General features: G+C 39.2%; 1 protein-coding gene across 2 annotated transcripts in view; it reads right to left on the bottom strand.

The window, feature by feature from the left end:
- Positions 1–22,045, bottom strand: part of USP50 (ubiquitin specific peptidase 50) — a 42,911-nt gene extending 20,866 nt beyond the window's left edge. The window contains exons 1-5 of one of the 2 annotated variants that reach the window (XM_037834009.1): positions 21,907–22,045; positions 18,639–18,833; positions 18,177–18,372; positions 8,566–8,775; positions 7,250–7,392 (exon numbers count right to left, since the gene is read on the bottom strand). In XM_037834009.1, the coding sequence (XP_037689937.1) occupies positions 7,250–7,392; positions 8,566–8,775; positions 18,177–18,372; positions 18,639–18,724 (635 nt within the window). In that variant the 5' untranslated portion in view covers positions 18,725–18,833; positions 21,907–22,045. Of the gene's footprint in view, positions 1–7,249; positions 7,393–8,565; positions 8,776–18,176; positions 18,373–18,638; positions 18,834–20,176; positions 20,305–21,906 lie in introns of those variants that run through there. The other variant, XM_037834008.1, reaches the window with a different exon arrangement.
- Between the last annotated feature and the right edge of the window lie 634 nt (positions 22,046–22,679).

The following is a 22,679-nucleotide window of genomic DNA, read 5'->3' as shown; positions in this document are numbered from 1 at the left end:
TTCATCTGTCTACTTTTCAATAGCTCATCAGAGCTTCTGCTTCAGCACTGCCCCAGGCAAGAGCGGAATTAAGAATTGAAGTTGTCTGAGAGTAACTATTCAGGTAAAAGAGATAAAAGCCCAAAGGGCTTATCTTTAAATACCACATATCAGGACTGACAAATCATGGGGGCTGGTGAAATTCCTTGAAAACAGACTTCTTTTTTTTTTTCTTCTTTTTGAAATAACTATTCTAAGTAGCTCATTACAGAAAGCCTCAGATATTTGCAGTTGGCCACTGGATCCATTGATGCAGAAAAGGATTCTGACAATATTCAGCATCCTTTCTTGATGAAAACACTTCAAAGGATAGGAATAGAAGGGATATTTCTCAGTATGATAAAGGCAATATATGAAAAACCAACAGCTAACATCATACTGAATGGGTAAAGACTGAAAGCTTTCCCTCTAAGATCAGGGACAAGACAGGGATGCCCACTGTCACCACTGTTATCTAACATTGTGCTGGAAGTTCTAGCTAGAGCAATTAGGCAAGAAAAAGAAATAAAAGGCATGCAGATTGGAGAGGAAGAAGTAAAACTTTCACTGTTTACAGATGACATGATCCTTCATGTAGAAAATCCAGAAAAATCTACAGCAAAGCTACCAGAGCTAATCAATGAATACAGCAAAGTGGCAGGCTACAAGATTAACATGCAAAAATCAGTATTTTTCCTATTTTACACAAGTAATGAGCAACAGCAGGAGGAAATCAAGAAGAAAACTCCATTTAGAATAGCCTCCAAAAGAATCAAGCATAAACTTAACCAAGGCCACAAAAGAAGAATACAGAGGAAACAACAAGAAACTGCTAATAGAAATCAAACAAGACCTTTAAAAAATGGAAGAACATACTGTGTTCATGGATTGGAAGACTAAGTATAGTTAAGATGTCAATTCTACCTAAACTGATTTATAGATTCAATGCAATGCCAATTAAAATCCCAACAACTTACTTTGCAGAAATAGAGAAACCAATACCCAAATTTATTTGGAAGGGCAGGGTGCCCTGAATAGCCCAAACATATCTTGAGAAAGAGGAATGAAGTGGGAGGTCTCGCACTATCTGACTTTAAAGCTACAGTGGTCAACAGCACGGTACTGGCATAATGATAGACACACTGACCAATGGAATCGAACTGAGTGTTCAGAAATAGACCCTTTCAGCTATGGGCAATTGATCTTTGATAAGGCAGTCAAGCCAACACAACTGGGACAGAGTATCCTCTTGAATAAATGGTGTTTGGAGAACTGGATATCCATATCCAAAATAATGAAAGAGGACTCCTATCTCACACCTTATGCAAAAATTAACTCAGAATGGCTCAAGGATCTAAACATTAGCTCTAAGACCATAAGACTTTTAGAAGAAAACTTAGGGAAATAGTCTAAAGATCTTGTGATAGGAGGTGTCTTCCTAGACCTTAAACTCACAACACAAGAAATGAAAGAAAAAATAAGTGGATGGGATCTTTTCAAAATTAAACACTTTTATACATCAAAGGACTTTGTCAGAAAAGTAAAAAGGCAGCCTATGCAATGGGAGACAATATTCGGAAACTACATATCAGATAAAGGTTTAATATCCAGAATATATAAAGATATCCTACAATTCAACAACAAAAAGACAAACAACCCAATTAAAAAATAGGCAAAAGACATGGAAAGACACTTTTCTGAAGAGGAAATACAAATGGCCCCCAAGCACATGAAAACATGCCCAACTTCACAGGCTATTAGGGAAATGCAAATCAACACCACAATGTAATATCATTTCACCCCTACTAGAATGGGCATTATCAAAAAAAGAGAAAACTATAAGTGCTGGAGAGGATGTGGAGAAAGAGGCACAATTGTTCACTGTTGATGGGAATACAGTGGTGCAGCCACTCTGGAAGGCAGTGTGGCAGTGTGGTGGTTCCTCAGGAAGCTAAGTGTAGAATTACCATATTATCCAACAATTCCATTACTAGGCATATACTCAGAGGACCTGAAAGCTAACACACAAACAGACATTTGTAAACTGATGTTTATAGCTGCATTATTCACAATTGCTGAGAGATAGAAATGGTCCAAATGTCCATCAATACATGAATGGATAAACAAACTGGTATATGCACACAATGGGATATTATACAGCTGTAATTTAGAACAAAGTCATGGAACATATTACAATGTTGATGAACCTTGAGGATGTTAGGTTGAGTGAAGTTAGCCAGAAACAAAAGAACAAATACTTTATGGTATCACTAACATGAACTAACATTAATGAGCAAACTTTGAGAGTTAAAGCTGAGAACACGTTATCAGGAGACAGAGGGTAGAGATCGGGCATTTGATGTCGACGGATTATAGAATGTTCAACAGCGTTGATTGTGTAGATACAGAAATGGACAGTAAAGTACTGTGTGATGGTAGCACAATACTATAAGTACACTGCCCAAAGATGTCTGTGAATAAAGCTGAATGAGGAGGGCTAGTGGCATACATGACACCAGAAGGAAAGACAGATGATGAAGACTGGGACAGTATAACTTAGTGAAACTTAGAGTGGCCAATGATGGTGACTACATGTATAAATATAAAAATTTTTTACATGTGGGAGAACAAAGGAATGTCAAATTTGCAATGTGTTGGAAAAGGGATGGTATTGGGGAAAAAATATAATCAATGCAACTGGAGTCTATGGTTAACAGTAACATTGTAATATGCTCCCATTAAATGTAACAAAGGTAATATACCAAAGCTAAATGTCTATGAGATGGAGAAATAAGCATGGGGTATGGGATTCTTGGTAGTTGTGTTGTCATCTGACCTTATCTTTTCTCTTTTTTATTTAAAAAAAATATTTTGAGTCATGAATATGTTCAAGTGCTGATTGCGGTGATGAATGCACAACTATATGATGATACTGGGAATAACTGATTATACGCCATGCATGATTGTATGGTACTGAACATACCTCTATAAAACTGCAGGGGAAAAAAATAAAGAGAGGGATATAAGTACCGGAGAAAACATGGAAAGAGGGATGTACCCTTTCACTGTTGGTGGGGAAATAGAATGGTGTGGCCTATCTGGAGGACAGTATGGTGGTTCCATAAGAAGCTAAGTATGTGGATGTCATAAGGTCCTGCAACCTCAGTATTGGGTATATACTTGGAAGGTCTGAGAGCAGGGACATGAATGCACATTTGCACACTGGTGTTTATGGTGGCAGTATTCACAATTTGCAATGGATGGAGGTGGCCTAAGGGTATATCGACTGATGAACAGAATGGTGAACTGTGGTGTATGCATACAATAGAAAATTGAAGAACTACAAGAAGGAATGAAGTTGTGAGTCGTGCAACTAGGTAAATGGATTTGGAGACAGCATTTTGATTGAAGTACACCAGAAATGAAAAGAAAAACACAACACCTCAACTAATATGGACTAACTATATAATGTGCAAACTCTGAAAATTGGATCTTAAGAGCACAGCCTATCAGGAGAATGGTTATGGTAATGGTCCCTAGATTGTAAGCTCTTAAATCAGTCACATCTGTTCCTGAGTTGTAATGGTTATCCTTAAATCCTTAAAGAGATGCTTGCCCTTATGAGGCTTGTTACTGAAAGGAGAGGCTAAGCCTACTTGTAATTGTGCCTGAGTCTCCCCCAGAGAAACTCTTTGTGGCTCAGATTTGGCCTCTCTCTCTAACCCTACTCAGCAGGTAAACTCTCTACCCTCCCCAATATGCTCTTCTAGAGTCTTCTTGATGTCCTTTATGTCCTTAGCCAACTCATTGAAGTTGTTTTGGTGATTTGTGTGTACTACTTGATTAATTGCTCCAAGTTCTGTGTTTCCTCTGGCTTTTTAATTTGGTCATTTGGGTTATTCATATCTTCTAGTTACTTCATGTGCTTGATGATTTTCTGTTTCTGGCCTCATGGCATTTGCTTATCTTGATAAGGTTATTTTTGGAATATGCAGGATTATTTGAACATTTATCTATAATTTGGCAGAGCTACAGTTTGATGTAGTGCACTTTCCCTGTCCTACAAAGCAGATGGCACTCCTGAACCACCTCTTACTCTCAGGTCAGTTCTCCCCTAACATTGTGCACTAGGCAGGGTCCAACCTGGATAGAAATCCAATCAGAACACCAGTTCTGCATGCACTTGGGACTGCCAGCCCTGTGGGAGGGGGCAGGCTCTGCATAGTTTGGCAGGAAGTCTGCCCCAGGACACAGTGGTCCTGGAAGCTCCTGAGGCCTTGGCTGGACCACTGTGGGGCCACGGAGCTGCACATTTCACCCTCAACCTCAGATGCGCCACAATCCCTGTGCACCTGCGAGTCTCTGGGGTTGTGGAGGGGTTCCTGGCACTTCCGTGTGGCACCCTTGTCTCTCGGCTGTGCTCACCACAGGCTTCTATGGAGGAAGAGTGGATGCAGTCATTACGAGTTTGCCGAATCTTGAATTCCCTCATGGGAGCTCTCAGCTGTGGGGCTGTGAAGGGTTATCTCCCCAGTGAACTACTGCGATGGGTGCACAGGTCATGGGAATCTGCTTCCTTCAGCACCTGTTGGCCAGCTCCACCCACTAGTCCCCAGCACGGGGGCTGTGAGGCTGTGAAGGGTTATCTCCCCAGCCAACTGCTGAGGAGGGTGCACGGGGCATGGAAATCTGCTCCCTCCCACGCTCGTCACCGGCTCCAGCTGCCAGTCCCTGGCGGTGGTCTGGGCCAAATACTCCCACCCCATCCTTTCCAATGCAGTCTGTCTGCCTTTCAAGCTAAGTCCCCACTGTGGTTAGAAGTCCCTGCCTGGCTGGTGGCATCCTGAGACTGCTGTTCTGGGGCACTTTCTGCCCTTTATCTAGTCTTTTTAATGGAGAAGAATTTTGTTCTGCCTCTCCTAATCTGCCATCTTCCCAGAAGTCCCTGAGTGATACTTTTTAGAAAGGGGAAAATATAACTTTAAGTAGTGAGATCTTATGATCACTACCTTAACCAAGTGATCAAACGTAGCATCACCGAAAGTGGGACACACTGATACTGTGTGTTTTCTGATGTAATGAATGGAAAGTATACAATATCACCTATATCTGATTCTTGCTAAAAAAAATGTTTACCCTGAATATAACCATGAGGAAACAGACAAATCCAGAATGGGAGACATTTTCTAAACAATAGACTCTTTAAAGAGTCAATATCATGAGAAAATTAAAAACAAAAATAAAAGGGAGAGTTCTATGCTAAGAGACTAACAAGACAACCAAAAGCAATGTATGGCCCATGATTGGATCCCAGATTTGGAAGAAAAACTTAAGACAGACATTTTTGGGATAGAGGAGAAATATGAATCATATCTTAGATGATATGAAATTATTGCTAAATGTCTTAGGCATGGTAATGGTGTTCTGATTATGTAAACGAATATCCTTATTCTCAGGTGATGCGTATTGAAATGTTTAAACATGAACTGCCATGGTGTCTGCATCTTATTTCAAGTGGTTCAGCTAAAAAGGGAGAGAGGAAGGAATGGAGAGAGGGAAGAATAGATGAGAGAGGGATGAGGGTGGGAGGGTGGTAGAGACAGAAAAAGAGAAAGGAAATGTGGCAAAATGTTGCCAAATGATGAAGATTCTAGATGAAGGGTGTATGGATATTCATATATTTTTTTCAACTTTTCTATAGATTTGAAAAATTTTTAAACAAAAAGCTAGGAAAAAAAATTTTAAATATTATTTAGACCCCACGTCAGACCCATGGAATCAGAATTCCCAAGGATGGGAGCGGCCAAGGAATCGAATTTTTTAAAGCATTTGAAATGATTTGATAATTAGCCATCAATCCAGGGACTTGCATTTGGGAAACCCTAATAGATAACTTTCCTTCATATGCAATACATTCAAACAACCAACCTGGAATTCCTGGACTCATTCTCTATTTCTGCTCCCTCACTTCACCCAACCTCCCCACTGACAGCCAAAGAATCGCAACTCAAGCCCTGTTGATTATATTTCTACTCCCTGAAAACATCTTGAATCTATCTCCATTCTTTCTATCCCCACCACTACCACTATAGTCCATGCCCTCATCTCTTGTTTAGACTCTCCCAACAGTATCCTAACTATTCTCCCCAATTCCAGGCTCTCTACATTCCATACTATCCCCCAACTCAAGTTCTCTTATCAAAACCTATATCTGATCATACTACTTACCTCAATGAGTTACTATACCCAAAGGAAAAAAGTCCATATGTCTTCATATGTGATATTAGACTCTCCACAAGGCTTTCACCTGCCTTACAGATTCATCATCACTGCTTCCTGCCCCATCCTCATATATTTAGCATATATACCAATATGCCTTTGCATATATTATTCCTTTCTCTTCTCTGCCTGGAAAACTCCTGATTCTGCAATGTTCATTCTTACATTTTCATTCTTCTGTGAAGTTTCCATTCCTCTGTCCCCTTCCAAGTGTAGACTGAAAGCTTCAGTGTAACTAGGATCATGTCCTACCCTGGGACAAACCACACAATAGGACTGAGAGTGTTACTCAGCCAACACAATATAGTGTAGGGTGCTACACTAAATTCACTGACTTCCTGCAGGTTCTGTGAAAATTCATTTTTTTGTGAGCTTAGTAACCTTAACTGCTGATATGTGTATTTGTAGCAATGAATGAGGTGAGATAGTAGTGAAGAAACCCACAACTCTGTTTCTGCCAACTCTATAGCCCAGTTCTTAGATTGTTCTCAGCTCGAGTCACAACTTGTACCTCCCTCGCTATATTTCTCTTTTGCAATTTCTTCTTCATAGTACGAAGGAGAAGTATATTCTTTTGAATGAAATAAATTCTTAAAATTAGACTGCTCCATTATCAGTGTGTTCCTGATACTCCTCCCCTCTCAGAATTAGCCATGTTGAGTGGGTTATCACTACCCGGAGCTCATTACCTGAATTTTGGAGGCACTGGGAAGGGAACTGATATAACAGGGCACTAAGATTTCACTGGATATGTAAAATAGACATCAACTCTTGTTTCTAAAAAGAAACTTCACTGATCTAAATATATACTATTTTGAGAATTGTTGTGTTGCCCCCAAATTGATAGGAAAATGTGTCTTGCAAACTTTTGCTAGGTCAGCATTTTATCTTTATGCACACTTATGTCTTTTTCATACCTTCAAATCTGCCTATAAAATGTCAAAATCCATACCTTTTTAAGTGAAAAATTACTATTTTTGGTGCTTTGGAAATACTGGCCCTCACAGCTGTTTCTTGCTTGGTTTCGCAAAAGGAGCAATGAATTTGGTTATTCCAGGTCAATGTGTCTTGTTGAAAAAAACATTGGAGACAGTCCTGTAAGGAAAATAGCATTTAGTGACCAAGTTGGATCAACTGGAACCTATAGTATCTGTTTATATACTTTGGAACAGTCATGGAAATGTAATCCTTGATGCTTTTCTCAAAGTTTACAAGTACAGGAGATTACCAGTGCCTCAAGCTGTGGCCTGCATAGCTGTAAAATCTACCTGGCAAAGGAAATGTTTTTCTCACTTGGTTTCAGAATTGGATCCAAGTACCCATCTCACTTACATCTCTGATCAGCATTTCAGTGGTTCTGGTTTATTTCAGAATAATATTGACTTTGCAATTTCCAATAGCCAAATCAGGCAGCTGTTTTATGTTATTCATCTCTTCACTACAGTGATCTATGGAATGAAAAATGACCACATTTCGGCCTTTTGAGGTGGTCCATAATAAAACTTATCAGAACAGAGATAAATTAGATCCCATGGCCACAGGAGACAGACATCCTTACTGTGGCCAGGCCCCAGTAAAGAGGAAGATGAACACAGATTAGGTTTTCAGTAGACCTGCTAGTGCCTCATTTTCAAGAATATCTGGAATTCTTTCCAGGCAATTTTTAGTAGTAAGAGTTGAGAACAAGGCTAAATGCTGAATAAGTAGGAAGATTCTATCCTTCAATTCTGGTATCTGGAAATGGCAATGTGAAACTTTTAGCAATAGATGTGCTTATTAGGAAGAAAAATGTAAATCTGTATTATTCTGCAAGGAAATTGATTGCTCCCTGACTCCTAACTATTCTTTGTTTCCCCCTCCACCAGCCCCTATCTCCCTCCCTCCTTATAGCTTAACTTTTGGCATTATGGCGAAGGAAGATACAGAGGCAAACTAAGACGCTAGATTCCACTTTCCCTTCCCAATATATTTCACAGCTTTAGTCCAAAATATTAAAGCTCACTGAGAGTCAAAATATTTTTTATCTGATTCACAATTTGGGGCTGCAGACTTCTGGGGTGAGGGAGGGTCTTAATACAACTGATTCACAGTATGGCCAGTATGTTGCTTTTCAGTCAAATGCAATCATCATGGGCTTCCAATTTTTTCTTTTTTTTTAATTATAAAGGAGCCCATTTATACTAAAAAATGTAAGAAACAGCCTTGACAAAATCCAGGACTTGGGGTAGAGCAAGACAAAAGAATTATCTGAGAGTACGGAATACCCACCTGAAGAGAGCATTCACATCCTGATGGAATGGGGAGGGAGAGGACAGTGAAGACTTCGTTCTTATAGGTGCAGTTTTCACACTTTAAACATACGATCTCATAGTTGAGCTGTCCTTCAAATAGCCGGGTGATGATGGACGACTCATTGGTGATCACTTTCCTGCAGCATCTTTGAGTAGACCTTTTCTCGTGTGATCTTCTTTGGTGGTACTAAAACGAGATAAATTCCCCCACCCCCAATTAAATATGTTATAAATTTTTTTTAATATAATGACTTATTTTTTTCTACCAGAATTAAACACTGCCACCAGAATCCACTTAACTGTGGATTCAGACAATAAATAGAGCAAGATACTCTGAAGATGATATATTTAATGTGACTTCTTATAATTCAGATATTTCCCTTTTTATGCGACGCCGAGGAATGACAGCCTGACTCTGGTAAAACACGTCAATAGTCCCATAAGCTGACTGCCATGACAACATTATCTAGTGTCCTGAAGAGAGTTTTTCCCGGGAAGAAGGTACACTGTTGAATTAGTTTTAGATCATACAGCCTGAGCTAGTAGTAAAATAAAGGAATCTGATCTTTCCTCCAGTCCCTTCAGGTTATGTTCCCTTCTCTTTTTCTCCTTTCTTCTTTTACTGTTAAAAAACAAGTCTTAAAAGGCACCCTATTTAACTAGCCTGATGGTCTGGTTTGAATCTAGCTAATACTTTGGAATAGCATTTCTGGGAGCACATCCTGAATTTTCAGTGATTTCAGAGCCTCAGTAGAATAAACATTCTGAAGGCTCACAAGCTCTACAGCCAACTCTGCTTTGGAGCTGTGCACGCTGTTCCACTTGCTTGCTCCTCTGCTGCCAAGGTCTCCCACCCGGAAGGAATTCAATACCCCTATTCCAAGTTTGGCTTTGGGAACCAGAATGCTATTTATTTCAGATTGGCTACAGATAAAGGCCTAAATGAGTTTTATTGACCACTAGCTAAAATATGTCCTAACTACCATGAATATCTTTTTAATCAAAGCAAAAATGAAAACCAGAATGGAGGATTGCAAATGAGAAACGTAATGGCTATAGTTTGTGATCCTTTATGCTAAGTATTTGCTGGATGTTAGCCATGAAGTGAGCTCACATCAGCACAAAGACATTGTATAAAATCAAGGACTTATCTTTGTAGAATGTGAGTCTCAGACCAAAGCTGAAGACAGTGAGTGTTATAAATAAAGGTAAACCCTGTAGAAACTGGTGATTTCATGTTTTCTCCGATGTTTTATGTCCTAATCCAATGAAGAACTCAGGTTAGGTATGTTTGGAAAAGATAAAACCTGAATCTAAATCTCAAGCTTAATATTTTCATGAGTTTATAGCTATCAAGAAAATTTTATTTTAAGTTCTAAATTCTATATGCTATTTCTCGTGAGTAATGTATTTTAATTAAAAAATGTTATTTCCACCGTAAAAAAAAGAGTCCATGCAGCAGTTATTTGCAAAGAGAACTAGATTACTGGTTCCGACACCTGGCTGATCCTCAGAAATTCCAAATGAGCTTTTTCTAAATATAGCCCAGACATTCTTAATGCAACAAAAGGGCCTAAGAATCTGTGTTTTAAAAATATTTCCAGGAGCTGTATGTTTTAGTTACTCCTCCAGGAAAGTAGGTAGAAAGCCAGGAACTGCGTGGACTGGACACCACAGAGCAATGTTACTTTGGGCATACTTCATACAACACTCATGAAAACGTGGAACTGCTGAGATCAGCGAAATCTGTAAGTTTTTGCACCCAGGGAACCCACGCCCCTCCCTGCCAGGCTCAGTCCCGTGGGAGGAGGGGCTGTCAGCTCCGGGAAGGAGAAGGGAGAACTGCAGTGGCAGCCCTTATCGGAAACTCATTCTACTGATCCAAACTCCAACCATAGATAGACTGAGACCAGACACCAGAGAATCTGAGAGCAGCCAGCCCAGCAGAGAGGAGACAGGCATAGAAAAAAAACACGAAAAACTCCAAAATAAAAGCGGAGGATTTTTGGAGTTCTGGTGAACATAGAAAGGGGAAGGGCAGAGCTCAAGCCCTGAGGCGCATATGCAAATCCCGAAGAAAAGCTGATCTCTCTGCCCTGTGGACCTTTCCTTAATGGCCCTGGTTGCTTTGTCTCTTAGCATTTCAATAACCCATTAGATCTCTGAGGAGGGCCCTTTTTTTTTTTTTTTTTTTAATCCCTTTTTCTTTTTCTAAAACAATTACTCTAAAAAGCCCAATACAGAAAGCTTCAAAGACTTGCAATTTGGGCAGGTCAAGTCAAGAGCAGAACTAAGAGAGCTCTGAGACAAAACGCAATAATCCAGTGGCTGAGAAAATTCACTAAACACCACAACTTCCCAAGAAAAGGGGGGTGTCCACTCACAGCCATCATCCTGGTGGACAGGAAACACCCCTGCCCATCGCCAGCCCCATAGCCCAGAGCTGCCCCAGACAACCCAGTGTGACGGAAGTGCTTCAAATAACAGGCACACACCACAAAACTGGGCGTGGACATTAGCCTTCCCTGCAACCTCAGCTGATTGCCGCAGAGTTGGGAAGGTAGAGCAGTGTGAATTAACAAAGCCCCATTCAGCCATCATTTCAGCAGACTGGGAGCCTCCCTACACAGCCCAGCAGCCCAGAACTGCCCTGGGGGGACAGCACTCACCTGTGACATAGCACAGTCATCCCTCAACAGAGGACCCGGGGTGCACAGCCTGGAAGAGGGGCCCACTTGCAAGTCTCAGGAGCCATACGCCAATACCAAGGACTTGTGGGTCAGTGGCAGAGACAAACTGTGGCAGGACTGAACTGAAGGATTAGACTATTGCAGCAGCCTTAAAACTCTAGGATCACCAGGGAGATTTGATTGTTAGAGCCACCCCCCCTTCCTGACTGCCTAGAAACACGCCCCATATACAGGACAGGCAACACCAACTACACACGCAAGCTTTGTACACCAATTGGACCCCACAAGACTCACTCCCCCACTCACCAAAAAGGCTAAACAGGGGAGAACTGGCTTGTGGAGAACAGGTGGCTCGTGGACGCCACCTGCTGGTTAGTTAGAGAAAGTGTACTCCACGAAGCTGTAGATCTGATAAATTAGAGATAAGGACTTCAACTGGTCTACAAATCCTAAAAGAACCCTATCAAGTTCAGCAAATGCCACGAGGCCAAAAACAACAGAAAATTATAAAGCATATGAAAAAACCAGACGATATGGATAACCCAAGCCCAAGCACCCAAATCAAAAGATCAGACGAGACACAGCACCTAGAGCAGCTACTCAAAGAACTAAAGATGAACAATGAGACCATAGTACGGGAGACAAAGGAAATCAAGAAGACCCTAGAAGAGCATAAAGAAGACATTGCAAGACTAAATAAAAAAATGGATGATCTTATGGAAATTAAAGAAACTGTTGACCAAATTAAAAAGATTCTGGACACTCATAGTACAAGACTAGAGGAAGTTGAACAACGAATCAGTGACCTGGAAGATGACAGAATGGAAAATGAAAGCATAAAAGAAAGAATGGGGAAAAAAATTGAAAAAAATCGAAATGGACCTCAGGGATATGATAGATAATATGAAGTGTCCGAATATAAGACTCATTGGTGTCCCAGAAGGGGAAGAAAAGGGTAAAGGTCTAGGAAGAGTATTCAAAGAAATTGTTGGGGAAAACTTCCCAAATCTTCTAAACAACATAAATACACAAATCATAAATGCTCAGCGAACCCCAAATAGAATAAATCCAAATAAACCCACTATGAGACATATACTGATCACACTGTCAAACACAGAAGAGAAGGAGCAAGTCCTGAAAGCAGCAAGAGAAAAGCAATTCACCACATACAAAGGAAACAGCATAAGACTAAGTAGTGACTACTCAGCAGCCACCATGGAAGCGAGAAGACAGTGGCACGATATATTTAAAATTCTGAGTGAGAAAAATTTCCAGCCAAGAATACTTTATCCAGCAAAGCTCTCCTTCAAATTTGAGGGAGAGCTTAAATTTTTCACAGACAAACAAATGCTGAGAGAATTTGCTAACAAGAGACCTGCCCTACTGGAGATACTAAAGGGAGCCCTACAGACAGAGAAACAAAGACAGGACAGAGAGACTTGGAGAAAGGTTCAGTACTAAAGAGAATCGGTATGGGTACAATAAAGGATATTAATAGACAGAGGGGAAAAGTATGACAAACATAAACCAAAGGATAAGATGGCTGATTCAAGAAATGCCTTCACAGTTATAACGTTGAATGTAAATGGATTAAACTCCCCAATTAAAAGATATAGATTCGCAGAATGGATCAAAAAAAATGAACCATCAATATGTTGCATACAAGAGACTCATCTTAGACACAGGGACACAAAGAAACTGAAAGTGAAAGGATGGAAAAAAATATTTCATGCAAGCTACAGCCAAAAGAAAGCAGGTGTAGCAATATTAATCTCAGATAAAATAGACTTCAAATGCAGGGATGTTTTGAGAGACAAAGAAGGCCACTACATACTAATAAAAGGGGCAATTCAACAAGAAGAAATAACAATCGTAAATGTCTAAGCACCCAATCAAGGTGCCACAAAATACATGAGAGAAACACTGGCAAAACTAGAGGAAGCAATTGATGTTTCCACAATAATTGTGGGAGACTTCAACACATCACTCTCTCCTATAGATAGATCAACCAGACAGAAGACCAATAAGGAAACTGAAAACCTAAATAATCTGATAAATGAATTAGATTTAACAGACATATACAGGACATTACATCCCAAATCACCAGGATACACATACTTTTCTAGTGCTCAGGGAACTTTCTCCAGAATGGATCATAGGCTGGGACATAAAAAAAGCCTCAATAAATTTAAAAAGATTGAAATTATTCAAAGCACATTCTCTGACCACAATGGAATACAATTAGAAGTCAATAACCATCAGAGACTTAGAAAATTCACAAATACCTGGAGGTTAAACAACACACTCCTAAACAATCAGTGGGTTAAAGAAGAAATAGCAAGAGAAATTGCTAAATATATAGAGACGAATGAAAATGAGAACACAACATACCAAAACCTATGGGATGCAGCAAAAGCAGTGCTAAGGGGGAAATTTATAGCACTAAACGCATACATTAAAAAGGAAGAAAGAGCCAAAATCAAAGAACTAATGGATCAACTGAAGAAGCTAGAAAATGAACAGCAAACCAATCCTAAACCAAGTACAAGAAAAGAAATAACAAGGATTAAAGCAGAAATAAATGACATAGAGAACAAAAAAACAATAGAGAGGATAAATATCACCAAAAGTTGGTTCTTTGAGAAGATCAACAAGATTGACAAGCCCCTAGCTAGACTGACATAATCAAAAAGAGAGAAGACCCATATAAACAAAATAATGAATGAAAAAGGTGACATAACTGCAGATCCTGAAGAAATTAAAAAAATTATAAGAGGATATTATGAACAACTGTATGGCAACAAACTGGATAATGTAGAAGAAATGGACAATTTCCTGGAAACATATGAACAACCTAGACTGACCAGAGAAGAAACAGAAGACCTCAACCAACCCATCACAAGCAAAGAGATCCAATCAGTCATCAAAAATCTTCCCACAAATAAATGCCCAGGGCCAGATGGCTTCACAGGGGAATTCTACCAAACTTTCCAGAAAGAACTGACACCAATCTTACTCAAACTCTTTCAAAACATTGAAGAAAATGGAACACTACCTAACTCATTTTATGAAGCTAACATCAATCTAATACCAAAACCAGGCAAAGATGTTACAAAAAAGGAAAACTACCGGCCAATCTCCCTAATGAATATAGATGCAAAAATCCTCAACAAAATACTTGCAAATCGAATCCAAAGACACATTAAAAAAATCATACACCATGACCAAGTGGGGTTCATTCCAGGCATGCAAGGATGGTTCAACATAAGAAAATCAATCAATGTATTACAACACATTAACAAGTCAAAAGGGAAAAATCAATTGATCATCTCAATAGATGCTGAAAAAGCATTTGACAAAATCCAACATCCCTTTTTGATAGAAACACTTCAAAAGGTAGGAATTGAAGGAAACTTCCTCAACATGATAAAGAGCATATATGAAAAACCCACAGCCAGCATAGTACTCAATGGTGAGAGACTGAAAGCCTTCCCTCTAAGATCAGGAACAAGACAAGGATGCCCGCTGTCACCACTGTTATTCAACATTGTGCTGGAAGTGCTAGCCAGGGCAATCCGGCAAGACAAAGAAATAAAAGGCATCCAAATTGGAAAAGAAGAAGTAAAACTGTCATTGTTTGCAGATGATATGATCTTATATCTAGAAAACCCTGAGAAATCGATGATACAGCTACTAGAGCTAATAAAGAAATTTAGCAAAGTAGCGGGATACAAGATTAATGCACATAAGTCAGTAATGTTTCTATATGCTAGAAATGAACAAACTGAAGAGACACTCAAGAAAAAGATACCATTTTCAATAGCAACTAAAAAAATCAAGTACCTAGGAATAAACTTAACCAAAGATGTAAAAGACCTATACAAAGAAAACTACATAACTCTACTAAAAGAAATAGAAGGGGACCTTAAAAGATGGAAAAATATTCCATGTTCATGGATAGGAAGACTAAATGTCATTAAGATGTCAATTCTACCCAAACTCAACTACAGATTCAATGCAATCCCAATCAAAATTCCAACAACCTACTTTGCAGACTTGGAAAAGCTAGTTATCAAATTTATTTGGAAAGGGAAGATGCCTCGAATTGCTAAAGACACTCTAAAAAAGAAAAACGAAGTGGGAGGACTTACACTCCCTGACTTTGAAGCTTATTATAAAGCCACAGTTGCCAAAACAGCATGGTACTGGCACAAAGATAGACATATAGATCAATGGAATTGAATTGAGAATTCAGAGATAGACCCTCAGATCTATGGCCGACTGATCTTTGATAAGGCCCCCAAAGTCACTGAACTGAGTCATAATGGTCTTTTCAACAAATGGGGCTGGGAGAGTTGGATATCCATATCCAAAAGAATGAAAGAGGACCCCTACCTCACCCCCTACACAAAAATTAACTCAAAATGGACCAAAGATCTCAATATAAAAGAAAGTACCATAAAACTCCTAGAAGATAATGTAGGAAAATATCTTCAAGACCTTGTATTAGGCGGCCACTTCCTAGACTTTATACCCAAAGCACAAGCAACGAAAGAGAAAATAGATAAATGGGAACTCCTCAAGCTTAGAAGTTTCTGCACCTCAAAGGAATTTCTCAAAAAGGTAAAGAGGCAGCCAACTCAATGGGAAAAAATTTTTGGAAACCATGTATCTGACAAAAGACTGATATCTTGCATATATAAAGAAATCCTACAACTCAATGACAATAGTACAGACGGCCCAATTATAAAATGGGCAAAAGATATGAAAAGACAGTTCTCTGAAGAGGAAATACAAATGGCCAAGAAACACATGAAAAAATGTTCAGCTTCCCTAGCTATTAGAGAGATGCAAATTAAGACCACAATGAGATACCATCTAACACCGGTTAGAATGGCTGCCATTAAACAAACAGGAAACTACAAATGCTGGAGGGGATGTGGAGAAATTGGGACTCTTATTCATTGTTGGTGGGACTGTATAATGGTTCAGCCACTCTGGAAGTCAGTCTGGCAGTTCCTTAGAAAACTAGATATAGAGTTACCATTCGATCCAGCGATTGCACTTCTCGGTATATACCCGGAAGATCGGAAAGCAGTGACACGAACAGATATCTGCACGCCAATGTTCATAGCAGCATTATTCACAATTGCCAAGAGATGGAAACAACCCAAATGTCCTTCAACAGATGAGTGGATAAATAAAATGTGGTATATACACACGATGGAATACTACGCGGCAGTAAGAAGGAACGATCTCGTGAAACATATGACAACATGGATGAACCTTGAAGACATAATGCTGAGCGAAATAAGCCAGGCACAAAAAGAGAAATATTATATGCTACCACTAATGTGAACTTTGAAAAATATAAAACAAATGGTTTATAATGTAGAATGTAGGGGAACTAGCAATAGAGAGCAATTAAGGAAGGGGGAACAATAATCCAAGAAGAACAGATAAGCTATTTAACGTTCTGGGGATGCCCAGGAATGACTATGGTCTGTTAATTTCTGATGGATATAGTAGGAGCAAGTTCACAGAAATGTTGCTATATTAGGTAACTTTCTTGGGGTAAAGTAGGAACATGTTGGAAGTTAAACAGTTATCTTAGGTTAGTTGTCTTTTTCTTACTCCCTTGTTATGGTCTCTTTGAAATGTTCTTTTATTGTATGTTTGTTTTCTTTTTAACTTTTTTTTCATACAGTTGATTTAAAAAAGAAGGGAAAGTTAAAAAAAGAAAGAAAGAAAAACAAGGAAAAAAAAGGATGTAGTGCCCCCTTGAGGAGCCTGTGGAGAGTGCGGGGGTGTTCGCCTGCCCCACCTCCATGGTTGCTGGCATGACCACAGACATAGGGGACTGGTGGTTTGATGGGTTGAGCCCTCTACCATGGGTTTTACCCTTGGGAAGACGGTTGCTGCAGAGGAGAGGCTGGGCCTCCCTATGGTTGTGCCTGGGAGCCTCCTCCTGGGTGCCTCTTTGTTGCTCAGATGTGGCCCTCTCTCTCTGGCTAAGCCAACTTGAAAGGTGAAATCACTGCCTTCCCCCCTACGTGGGATCAGACACCCAGGGGAGTGAATCTCCCTGGCAACGTGGAATATGACTCCCGGGGAGGAATGCAGACCTGGCATCATGGGATGGAGAACATCTTCTTAACCAAAAGGGGGATGTGAAAGGAAATGAAATAAGCTTCAGTGGCAGAGAGATTCCAAAAGGAGCCGAGAGGTCACTCTGGTGGGCACTCTTATGCACACTTTAGACAACCTTTTTAGGTTCTAAAGAATTGGGGTAGCTGGTGGTGGATACCTGAAAGTATCAAACTACAACCCAGAACCCATGAATCTCGAAGACAGTTGTATAAAAATGTAGCTTATGAGGGGTGACAATGGGATTGGGAAAGCCATAAGGACCACACTCCACTTTGTCTAGTTTATGGATGGATGAGTAGAAAAATAGGGGAAGGAAACAGACAGACAAAGGTACCCATTGTTCTTTTTTACTTCAATTGTTCTTTTTCACTTTAAGTATTATTCTTGTTATTTTTGTGTGTGTGCTAAGGAAGGTGTCAGGGATTGATTTAGGTGATGAATGTACAACTATGTAATGGTACTGTGAACAATTGAAAGTACAATTTGTTTTGTATGACTGCGTGGTATGTGAATATATCTCAATAAAATGAAGATAAAAAAAAAATATTTCCAGAGGATTCTGAAGATCAGCTCAGTTCGGTAAATACAAACCTATTTATATACTAACTTGAATGCTCCACATAGTATCCCCAGCAGTTAGTTCAGTGCTTGGCACAGAGTAGGCAATATTTACTGAACAAGAATGAAAAATGAAAGTTTTTCATAAAGCTGACAGCCAATCCCATTTTGAGGCATTCATTTCACTTACCTTTTTCAGAGCTTCATGAAGTTCATTCAGGACATAAATCAAGAATTCCTGAGCATCTTGTTGTGTCTTTTTCATAAATGCTGGGTAGAGGTTGCCAAGAGCTGACCGAAATATTTCTGGTGAGACACAGTCTGAGTCTCCAAGCCACATGTCTGTCATCAAGTAGGCAAAAGCAGTGGCAACCTCACCACAATCCCTTGGAAGAAGGAAGGGGCATGTTTCTGGCTGATTTAATGAAAAGAAAGCACCTAAAAACTTGAGCATGGGCTATCAGATAAAAAATGGAGTTTCTTTCATTTCTTGGTTGACCTTCCTGCTTTACTCAGCCTATATATGTCGGTTGGGTAGCTGCACCCCTCCTGATTTTGTTTAGCCCTTACCAGGACTCAAGATGATTCCTCCCTAACCTCACCTTAGGGGCTCAGGGTAGGGGCTGGGCTTCAGGGTACATGAATGTCTTACTTTTGAAGAGCAGTAATGTATTTTCCAGAGAGAAAATATTCCACCAGCGGTGAGATGCTGCAGAGACACTGTAAGATGGCATTCATGTAGCATGTGTTGCCCAAGTTTCGCAGACCAGTCACACCTTGAAAATGGGGCTGGTTCTCATTAGCCTCATTGCTTGGAATGGTATCATAGTAATCTGTCCATTCTGTGCTGTGTTGGTACCACGTGGAAAAAAAGGAAAGCAATTTGAAGGAACAAAATAGGTACAAATGGAAAATTAGCCCCTCTCAACCTTAGGAAACAAAGAAGAGTTCTTAATGAGACTTCCCTCAAATACATTCCCTACCAAGGACAGAAGTATTCGAACTTGGAGTCTAAAATTGCATTACTTGTTCCTGAACTCTGAACAAGTACCTGCAGCAAAATAAGCCAGAGATAACAGCTTCTTCCTAAAACCAAAGCAACAGGACAGAAAATATTGGCCTTTCAGCATTGCTGAGCTAAAAATGCAAACTTTCTCACTATTGTTAGGACCAAAGTTATTTCTTTTCTTGCTGGGCAAGTAACTTAATCAGTAGTAGTAGGAATAATAACAAAAGCTAGTAGTTTATGGTAACTATAGCTTTCATTCAGTGAGCTTGGCACCATATTAAGTGCTTAACATACACTTTCCCATTTAATCTTTTCAACAACTTTCTGGGGTAGGTACAATTATTTTTAAAGCCCATTATACAAATGAGATATGTTTAAGTGGTTTAGTCATTTGCTCATGGTAACATACTAAGGGGTGTGTAGTGGTATATACAAAGAGGGAATATCTATCTATTTGGATTTATGTATCGCATATTAAGAGTGTATAAATATATGGAGTATATACACATTGAGAGCATACTATATACACGAGTATATATACATATATTAAGAACTCACATATATGTATGTGCATACATACAAAATATATAACATATACATACGTGATACACATATACATATATACATATATAATAATCATGTAATGCATATATACATAGTATACATATATACATAATGAAAGAGCAGACTTTGTAATCAAATAATCTCAGTTTAAATCCTAACTCTGCTACCTAGTAGTTGTATGATCTGTTGTTCTTATGCCTGTATCTCACCTATAAAATAGGAACAGTATTACCTGCTTTATAGGATTTTTGTGAGAATTAGACTACATGACATCAGGTACCTGGCACAGATTAAGTAGTTAATAAACAGTAACAAATTTTCTTGTAAAAGATTGACTGATCTAGGGTGTTCTTAACGCTAAGCTATAAAATTAAAGACTTCAAGTGATTAGGCCAGACCTACATCACTTTCACTTACTGATACTATCACTCTTTAGGAAGTACATTATCTATTGCCTAGATATTAGATAGTGTCTTCCCTTTCTTTTTTGGGGGTACCCCTATGGGTCAAATGTTAGGGAAACTTCCCACATGTGGCATATATCCCCTGACTCCTTTGAGCATGGCTATTCCCCCAAACTGAGCTTATCTAGAAAGCCATAGTAGATAGAGGCTCACAGGACGTAGTAGATACCGAAGTCATCTGCAGGGAAAGGCCGCTGAGAAGTCATTTTAATGGAACCAAGTTGGACTTCCACTTCTATTCAGGAGCTACGGCTAATCCTTTTAACTTCATTTCTCCGAGCCTGTTACTTTGGCTCTTTTTGTTTGTTTCAAACAATTTATATGCTCCTCCTCTCTTTCAGTAGCTTCAAACTGATTTTCATCTGCACTTCAGGCACCATTCCAACTTAGATCTTTCCCTGCATCATAATCCTTTTCTTTTGCCTTCAAGATTCTATCATGTTGCCCTGAGATACTGTTCCTTGGTTGTTTGAAATGCTTTAAAAAGATTAGATTTCAGAGAATGAACTGCACATACAACCTCTCTTCCTCCATTACTCAGTTTCTCTGTGTATATATATTATGCACACACACACACATACACACATGATTTACCTCCAGTGTGTTAATGGACACTATGGGAACTCAGCCCACTCTAGGGACTCATATACCCTTCCTGTGGCTGTAACACCCCTGGTGGCCCAGAGAGAATGTTCCTCACCCTGGGGGGTCTCACCTGGGGTCCGATGGACTCTTCTGTTTCCAAAAATGCACAGCATTGGGATAGAGTATTTCTCTTCGTGCAAGGGGACAGAGACATTCATGCCACTAGTGCTACTCAAGATAAATATGAAGAAAGGGTTTATTGTAAAGAACTCAGAAGGTGAGAAGTAGCAGAGCACACATGGTCTCTTGAGTTCTCATTTTCTCATCGAGAACTGTGCTGAAGTTGGGCATAGTTGGACTGGATGTACCACAGAAAGCACTTCAGTAGAGAGGAAACCTCACCCGTAAAATGCTCTAGCTAAATGAAAACAGGGCAGAGAATATATGCAACCAAATAGCAGTAAAAGCAGCCTGGTTGAGGAAGTGGTCTTATTAGAAAGGGGGAGTCTCTGGAGCTCCAAAGCTGGTAGCACTCTGCTCTTGCCTTGAGCTAACTCAGATCTATTGAGCCTGCTAAGCAACTGATGAAATAGGTAAAGAGCTTCTAGGGCCAATTCAGTTTGTATTTTTTCAATTCTGCAGCAAGTAAAATGAGGTAATAAAAAGCTAAATTCTTCAAAAATGTCAGTGTCAGGAAAGATAAAGAAGGCTGAGAACTATTCCAGATTAAAAGAGACTACAGAAACATGACAGTTAAATATAATGTCTAATCTTAGATTGGATCCTGGATTGGGAAAAAAATTGCTATAAAAGAACATTACTGAGACAATGAAATTTGAATATAGATTATACATGAACAGATTTGTATCAATGTCAAATCTTCTAAATTTGATAAAATTGTACCGTAGTTTTGCAAGAACATGTCCTTGTTCTTTGGAAATACACACTAGTATTTAGAGATAAAGGGACATGATATATGCAACGTGCTCTCAGATTTAATATGGATTTCCAAGATATATATTACTGGTAAGTCAAAGAAAAAAAAAGCAAACTACCAAGGTCTATAGTATGCCGCTCCATTTATGTCCAAATGGCTAAAACAAAACACACACACACACACACACACACACACACACACACACACACATGAATGCTCAGGCTATGCAAATACTTACATTCTTGTTATTAAGAATAATCATTTTTTGACAACTGGATAAGGGATCCTGGCAACTAGACATACCAACTCTTCCAGCTATTTGATATTTGTGGTATATCTACAGGGTGTTTCTTGAACTCACCTCAGTGGTAGTTCTGCAGGACTTGTGTTCTAATAATCCTATTCCTTATATAGGTGAAGCTCTTCCAAGCCCTCTAGTTACTTCTAATTAACTGTCTTTTTAAGAATTTCATTTTATGTTTGATGCAGGTATACAGAAATTATGCATTTTTTTGGTAAGAATATCACATGATGCTCTTCTTACTGCATCATATCAAGTGTTACCTAACTTTGATTTGTTGCAATACTTGTAATGTTAACCGTGATTACTTAAATTATTGATGATGGTCACATATTAAACCAATCTTCCAGGGGTCTGCCAGGCTTCTCCAATGTAGATACTTTTTGCCTTTTGTAATCAGTATTTTGTAGGGAGGACTTTGAGATATATAAACACTTTATTCTTCATCAAACTTTCAGCCACTACTTTTATCATTTGTTGATGTTTTGGGTTGAATTAATGATTACTAAGGTGGTCGCCAAATGGTGATTTTCTAATGCCATTATTCTAACTGCATTCATCATTGGTATTCTATTATAAGGAGTTTTCTCCTTTCCTCTATTTATTTTCTTTTAAGCAGTGTGGACTCGTAGATTCCATTTTATTCAATGGACTATAATGTTGTCTATTTTGATGTTCAAATTGTCCTAAAATTGTCTTTGAGGACTTCTTTACTTTTTGTCATTTACAGAATGACATTGCATCCTTGGGGCTTGAGAGAGCGGGAGTCTAACCCTTCCTAAGGGCCTTTGTGGCAGCCCTCTCCTCTCCAAATGCTTGGGTGAGTGCTCCAA

The sequence above is a fragment of the Choloepus didactylus genome, chromosome 4 (assembly GCF_015220235.1).
Source record: "Choloepus didactylus isolate mChoDid1 chromosome 4, mChoDid1.pri, whole genome shotgun sequence".
In the NCBI taxonomy this organism is placed as follows: Eukaryota; Metazoa; Chordata; class Mammalia; order Pilosa; family Megalonychidae; genus Choloepus; species Choloepus didactylus.
The sequence above is the reverse complement of the archived record's forward strand: the minus strand, read 5'-3'. Positions and strand labels throughout refer to the sequence as shown.